The sequence below is a fragment of the Andrographis paniculata genome, unplaced genomic scaffold, assembly GCF_009805555.1.
Source record: "Andrographis paniculata isolate CXL003 unplaced genomic scaffold, ASM980555v1 Contig53END, whole genome shotgun sequence".
NCBI classification, from domain to species: Eukaryota; Viridiplantae; Streptophyta; class Magnoliopsida; order Lamiales; family Acanthaceae; genus Andrographis; species Andrographis paniculata.
In genome coordinates this window covers 1,174,350-1,181,875 of record NW_026137588.1, presented here as the reverse complement: position 1 = coordinate 1,181,875, position 7,526 = coordinate 1,174,350, and the positions used below count along the sequence as shown (strand labels likewise).

General features: G+C 28.8%; 1 protein-coding gene across 1 annotated transcript; it reads left to right on the top strand.

Moving 5' to 3' along the window:
• Nucleotides 1-3,517: 3,517 nt before the first annotated feature.
• On the top strand, nt 3,518-7,131 carry LOC127255357 (serine/threonine/tyrosine-protein kinase HT1-like). The gene is made up of 3 exons (XM_051280858.1): nt 3,518-4,433; nt 5,176-5,631; nt 6,637-7,131. Exons 1-3 carry the CDS (start codon nt 4,071-4,073, stop codon nt 6,862-6,864), a joined length of 1,047 nt encoding a protein of 348 aa, XP_051136815.1. The 5' UTR covers nt 3,518-4,070; the 3' UTR covers nt 6,865-7,131.
• The last annotated feature ends 395 nt before the right edge of the window (nt 7,132-7,526 follow it).

Here is a 7,526-nt window from a genome sequence, read left to right as displayed (position 1 = left end):
TTGATGTTAAACATATTTGGACAAAAGTAATACTACTATAATCAGTTAGAGAAAAATAAGGGTTTATTTATCCAATTATTATTATTATTATTATTATTTTATTAATATAATTTTCAATAGATATAATATATATTCTATTTTTTTTTCTTTTACAATAATTTAATATCCAACACTTATTTTTCAAAAATTTTAAGAGATTTCTATTTTCTTAAAAAAAAAATATTTAAAAATATCAAATCAAACTTTTATTATTATTTTTTATATTATATTAAAAACCAATTTTACACCTATCTCAAATATATGCAATATATATAATTTTTTAATATGTCCAAAATATCATTTAATATTTCTAAAATGGGATATAGCATTACATCAAAATATATATATATATATGGCGTGTTTGACAATTAGCTGATAGATGTTAGCTGTTAGCTGATTCAATTAGCTGATAGCTGTTAGCTGATTCAATTAGCTGGTTTGACTAGCTGATTCAATTAGCCGTTTGTATTAAAATGTTTGGTAAAACAACTGTTTGATATTAGTTGTTTATACGTAAAATGACAATTGAGGATATTTCTATTTTATTTTTTTTCTAATATATTCAATTATGTTCTTTTGAGTTTAGAATGTTTGAAATTTTTTGTTATTAGTTATTGAAAATTGTAAAAGTGTTATAAAAGTATTTATTTTATTATAGTTAAATTTAAAACTTAAAATATTTTTATTGAAATATATAAATAGTTTTTTCTATTGAAATTGATGTAAAATATAAAATAATCAATTTTTTGTGTATATATTTATTATGTTAGTTATCGATTAGGTCATTATATTTATAGTTTTCAATAAATTTAATTTACATAATTTATCTTTAGTATAAAATTTATATAATGTAATTTTAATATAAAAATAAGTTATTAATTATATTTTTTATTTTATGTTGATTTTAAAAAATTTATATATTTTACAATTAAAATAATTTATATATAAAAATTAATTATTTTAAATAAATAAAAGTAAAACTATAATATAATAAAATATTCTAATATAATTAATAAATAATCAAAATATATTTATTTGTGTAAAATGCATAATAAATTTTTAAGGGCATATAAGGAATAAAAAATATTTACAGAAAAAACTATTTCAAAACGTTCGGTAAGTTAGCTTTTCAAAAATTAGTTTTTTGGATCTAAAAAGCTAATATATCAAACACTTAAATTAGTTTTTTGACAGGTCAAACAACTAAAAGTTGTTCAATAAGTTAAAAATTCTTCAAAAAGCTATTTGTCAAACACGCTCATAGTCTCTAAAGGATGACCTGTTGGTGTCGAGATGGATTCGTGACTGTGATCACGGTCACGGGTTCAAACCCGACTTCTTCAAGTTTTATCTGTCAGATATTGTTCGTCTCATGTCACTTTTGACTTTATATATAAATAATTGCATTTGTAATGATATATTTATTATTTAAATAAAAATTAATATTATTATTTTGACATTGATGTATAATTACTTTTATTAACATAGAAAATAAATACCTTTAAATACTCTATCCGTCTCATAATAAACTACCCATTTTTTCATTTTGGTCAGTTCCATAACAAAGTATTCATTTCTTTTTTTTTTTTTTAGTAATTGTACTATCTACGTAACACTACAAATACCCTTATAATTTACAATATATTACACAAATGTCATTATCTTTATATCACACAATACTAATAAGATTATTTTAATCATTTCTACTTTATTCATACTATATATTAATATATCTTAAACTACGTACAAAAAATAAATAAATACTTACTTATGGGACGAAAATAGTAAACTAAATAAAAATAATAAAAAATACTTTGAATTGAAATAAAAAGAATATTAAACTTTGTTTATTTTATAAAAATAAATACACATTTTTTTAAAAAAAATTAATATATATTAAACATACTCATAATTGTTATATTAGTTGTACAATTTTTTATAATTTATATATAAAAAATTCATATTTTTGCATAATTTTTCATAGTTCACTCAAAAGATATTTTAAATAATACTCTTTTAGTCCTATGTATAATGTCATATTTTTTATTTTCTTCCGTTTCATGTATTATGTTATTTTTTTTGAAAAATAATTATATATTTTAATTATATTTTGTAAATTTTTTAAATTAATAATTTATCTTAACTTTAATTTATAATTATTTATATTATATTTTAATTAATTTTACTACCACATTCTTAATTATTTACTAATTATAAGTCTTTTAAATTCTCTTGTCTACAGCAACATTGATATAATACCGGAGACAAAAAGTGTAATAAAAAACTAGTCCCTCCGTCGCAGCTAATTTGTTCACTTTACCTTGACATATAATATTAGACAATATGTGATTAGTAAGTACTAATTAAAAAGTATTTTAATAAAAATATTATAATTTAATAAAAATAAATATAAATTAAGATGATTGAATAATTTAATTAAAATAAAAAATTATATATTATAAATTTTAGAATACAATTAAAGTGTATAATTATATTTCGGAAAAAAAATGTTTTATCTGTTCGTCTTTAAAGTCACATTTATCTTTTGCGTCATTGTACTTAACATTAAAAATATCCTTATATTTTTATATTTTTTTTATATAAATGTCTTTCTATTAATATTATAAGACACTAATATAAGTATTTTGTAATTTTTTCTTAATTTATACTCCTTCCGTCCCAAAATTAAAGCCTTATTGAGGTTTGACACAATAGTTGGTAAAATGTACTAGTTAAAGATATTTTTGCTCTTATGAGTGTATTAGTGTAAAAAATAGTGGCATTTATGTAATAATAATGAAAAAATATAGATAATTTATGGTAATATATATATTTATGAAAATAAGACTATTATATTAAAACAAAAATAGTACTATATTTTGATATAATAATTAATATTTAAAAATTACCGTATAAAAAGTAAATGAGACTTTTAAAATTGAATGAAAGTAATATTTCCTCCGTCCAAAAAGATTTGTTTTGTTTTTTCATTTTCGTCCGTCTCAAAACAATTGTCTCGTTTTCTTATTTAGTAGTCGTGGTCCCCACTTTATAACAAAATTATTCATATTTTTTATACTACCCCTAATTATTATTCTAACATACTATTTAAAATTCTTCAAAAAAACAAAGGTATTTTAGTCATTTATATTCTACTTTATATCTACTTTCAATTAAATATTTATTATTTTTTAATTTTTATGCCAACTATCAATAAGACACTTTTTCTAGTTCGCAGAGTATTTCGTTGGATAAAATTGAAGGAATGGACAAATTAGTTAGACAAAAAGAAGTAAAATAAAAGTAAAATAAGGGTATAATGGGAAAATAGAGTGCAGAAAAGATAGGGGCATAATGGGAAAGAAGAAGGAGAGAGAGACAAATGGCAAAAGATTGAGGAGAGAGAAATGGGGGCAGAAGTCATAATCATTAGACAGCCTCATGTCTCCTCAGAAGTGGATCTTTGCACGTTATCAATCTTTACTCTCTCATCTCTTTCTCTCTCTACTAATATTTATTAATTAATTAATTAATTAATCAATCTCTTTCTCTCTCACACACTGCATCTCTTTCTCTCTCCCACATTCATCACAGTTGCAGCAGCGCCAGAAACACAGTAGCAGTGGTGTGTGTGTGTGTGTCTGTGATGTGATGAGAGTCCCCAAACCGCCACGCCCTTCAACTCCCCACATGACACCTTCTTCAACTCCTCCACCAGACACCACCTGCCACTCTCTCTCTCTCTCCTCCCAACAACGCTGATATGATATTGATTTGATAACCTTCTTTATTCTGCACAGCAGCCATTGATTGAGCTCCATTTTGTTCTGTTTTTGAATTTTGGGCGTTGTTCACATCTTGGGAGCAATTCCCCTTCGATTTCGATTTTCCCCCTCAGATCCATCCATGCCTTTGATAACGATGTTCTTCTTCATGCGTCCTCCATTTCCAATGTAGCAAATCCGCCATTGAAATGAGAAATTGATGCTCACAGTAGTTACATTTCGAGTCGATTTTTCGCGTTTTGGGGAATGAAGAATTTCCAGTGGCTGAAGCAAATTGCGAGCACCCATGGCAAGCTGGAGAGGAGGCTGTCCTTGGGGGAATACAGGAGGGCAGTTTCATGGTCGAAATACCTAATTTCTTCAGGGGCGAAAATCAAGGGTGGGAGAGAGGAGGAATGGAGCGCGGACATGTCGCAGCTGTACATCGGGAACAAATTTGCTTCGGGAAGACATAGCAGAATCTACAGAGGAGTTTACAAGCAGAGAGATGTGGCGATTAAGCTCATCAGTCAGCCTGAGGAGGACGTCGATTTGGCTGCATTTTTGGAGAAGCAGTTCACCTCTGAGGTTGCGCTTCTGTTCAGGTTAAGGCATCCCAATATCATCTCTGTAAGTTTTTGGATCTTATTTTTTCTTCTAGGGTTTGTAATTGGGATCCATTGATCTCCAATTTAAGGTTTCTAATGGTGAAGAAACAAACATGTCTCCATTTCCATGGCTGATCCTAGTGTGAATGCATTCTATTGCTTGTGGTTTGTTTGTTCGTCTTGGGATCTTTCAATCTTGATCAATTACAGGAAGAATTGGGAAAAACCAGTGATGAAACTCCATTAGCATCAATTCTGTGCATCTGTGTGTATATATATATATATATGTATGTATGTATGTATGTATGCATAGATTTCTTGCTTGTCAGAACTTGCCTTGCCCTCATTTTCAAGCACCCATAAATGGCATTACATTAGTTTAAATTATGTCGAAGATTGGATTCACTTTTGTGTGCTGCATTGTGTTCAATTTACAGGCTACTAATTGTGCAATTCAATTTTCCTGTTCTATATATATATATATATTTCTTGCTTCATGTAATATTCCTTTCCTTCATTTTAAAGTGGCATAAGTTCAAATTAGGTCGAAGATTTGATTCATTTTGTGTGGTACTAATTGTGCAATTCGATTTTCGCGTTATGATATATACATGTGTATATATTTCTTGCTTGTCAAGTGGCATAAGTTTAAATTAGGTCGAAGATTTGATTCCATTTCGTGTGCTACTAATTGTGCAATTGGATTTTTGTGTTCTATGATGTGTTTTCGAATCGTCAATGTTGTCTTTTTCTATGCCTTGTAGTTCATAGCTGCTTGTAAGAAGCCCCCGGTGTTCTGCATTATTACTGAATACTATCCCGGGGGTTCCCTGAGAAAGTTCCTTCATCAGCAGGAGCCGTATTCGCTTCCCCTTAAACTAGTGCTGAAACTGTCGTTGGACATTGCTCGTGGAATGCAATATTTACATTCCCAAGGGATTCTTCATCGAGACCTGAAATCCGAGAACCTTTTGCTCGATGAGGACATGTCCGTTAAAGTGGCGGATTTCGGGATATCTTGCTTGGAATCTCAATGCGGCAGCGCCAAGGGATTCACCGGTACATACCGCTGGATGGCGCCGGAAATGATTAAGGAGAAACATCACACAAAGAAAGTCGACGTCTACAGTTTTGGGATTGTATTGTGGGAACTTCTAACGGCTTTGACACCATTTGACGACATGACTCCCGAGCAAGCGGCATTTGCAGTCTGCCAAAAGGTATCTATCTATCTATCTATATATCGTATATGCTTATTTTGGAAATGGATGTTGATAGTTTATACGTACATGATATGCCGAATGAACATATCTCTAAATAGGAGCCGAACTTAGCCGAGTTGTTTATGTTTGAGCTCGACTTGCGTTCTTCTTCTGTCAAGAGATACGAGTTGAAATTTTTGCTTAAACATAATTCGTTAAATAATTTTTTTGTTTGTGTTCGGTTCGATTCTACTCATTAAGTGGGTTTTTCTTATTTAAATTTATATTCAATTAATAATAATGATTTATTAATAAATATTTTTAAATTTTGGAATTAAAGATATATATATTTAATAGATATAAAAATATTAATTTAATTTAATTTTTTAGTAATCACTATCGAATAAGCTTGAGTTTGTTTGTGAACCTAATGAGCTAATTTTATGTTTGGGTTCGGCTTGTTTAGTTTAATGATCGAGCTTTTAATAAGCTCAAACGAGCCGAACCGAGCTGAGCATGCGAACTGTTTGTTTGTTTTACAATTCAGTCTAGTATATATTGTATGGATTATTGTCGTGCATGTTCATATGCTGGATTTGTATTATATTTAAGGGTGTGTTTGTTTGAAGGATTTTGGAGGATTTCCACTATTCATCCAATTTTTTCCCCCCAAAAACATCAAATCAAACACATATTTTTCATTTTTTATATTATACTAAAAATCAATTTTACATTCAAAACTTCACATCAAACCCTATTTATATCACATCATACAACTATTCAAATTCAAAATTTTTACTATTCAAATCCCAATCCAAAATCCAAACCTCCAAACAAACACACCCTAAAATTAATTTTCTACTGTAGATTTATATTTCACATGTTGTCGCTATATGTAATTGTGATTTATTCATAGCCTAAACCTTTTTGACAAAGAAACAGCTAATCTCGGGACATTTGATTTGGATTCTCATAAAAGCTGTTTATTCAAACGGCGAAACGTGTCTGGTGCATTGTTTGCAGAATGCTCGGCCACCTTTGCCCCCGTCGTGCCCTGCAGCCATACGGCGACTGATTCACCGTTGCTGGTCGAGCAATCCGGACAGGCGGCCGCAGTTTGTGGAGATCGTGGGCATTCTCGAAAGATACACAGAGGCTCTGGAGGATGACCCGGAATTCTTTTCGTCATACGATCCGCGCGAGAACTGTAGTCTCTTGGGGTGCATTCCCAACTGCTCTAATGTATTATGATAATCGAATAACAATTTCATATGATCGATCATCTGATTCAATGCAAAGTGAGCTGCTGCTGAGCAGAGTGGTGTGGTTTGCTGTAGGGTAGGTGGTTTCTTTGTAATTTGTATTTGTATTTTAAAGACTCTGTTTGTTTGCTGCTTCCCCTAACCCTAAAACGAAAGGGTAAAAGGAGAGGGGAATGGATGTCAACAGTGTCTAAGTCTGCTATTTTTAAGAGAAGACATATAGTACTATTGATATTGATTTTATGTATTTTATGCATGTGCCACTGTATTTTTTTTTTGTTAAATATAATATGCAAAATAACATAAAATTTTTGTGTGGATTCTTATGCTTGTGTTTGTCTATATTATATTAAAAATTAATTTTGTATTTAAAATATTATAGCAAAATCTATTTATATTAAATAATATAATATAAAAAAGTAATTATTTGATTTAATATTTTTGAAAGAAAAAAGTAATTTGAATAATAGTAAAATATGTGTTAAAAAAGTAATTTAAGGAATATTGATATGCTATTAGTATAAACAAGACTATTTATAATTTACTAAAAAATTTTATATAACTGTGTGAATTCACGAAAATACCCTCTAGAGTTTTATTAAATGTAGTTTTTTCCTTTCTTCACTTTGTTCTCGGGGTTTTATTAAATGT

Excerpts from the sequence above, each read along its gene's own strand:
- LOC127255357 (XM_051280858.1), top strand. The coding sequence starts at position 4,071 with ATGAAGAATTTCCAGTGGCTGAAGCAAATTGCGAGCACCCATGGCAAG. Across the intron at positions 4,434-5,175 it reads GGCATCCCAATATCATCTCT|TTCATAGCTGCTTGTAAGAA; the intron begins GTAAGTTTTTGG and ends TATGCCTTGTAG. Across the intron at positions 5,632-6,636 it reads CATTTGCAGTCTGCCAAAAG|AATGCTCGGCCACCTTTGCC; the intron begins GTATCTATCTAT and ends CATTGTTTGCAG.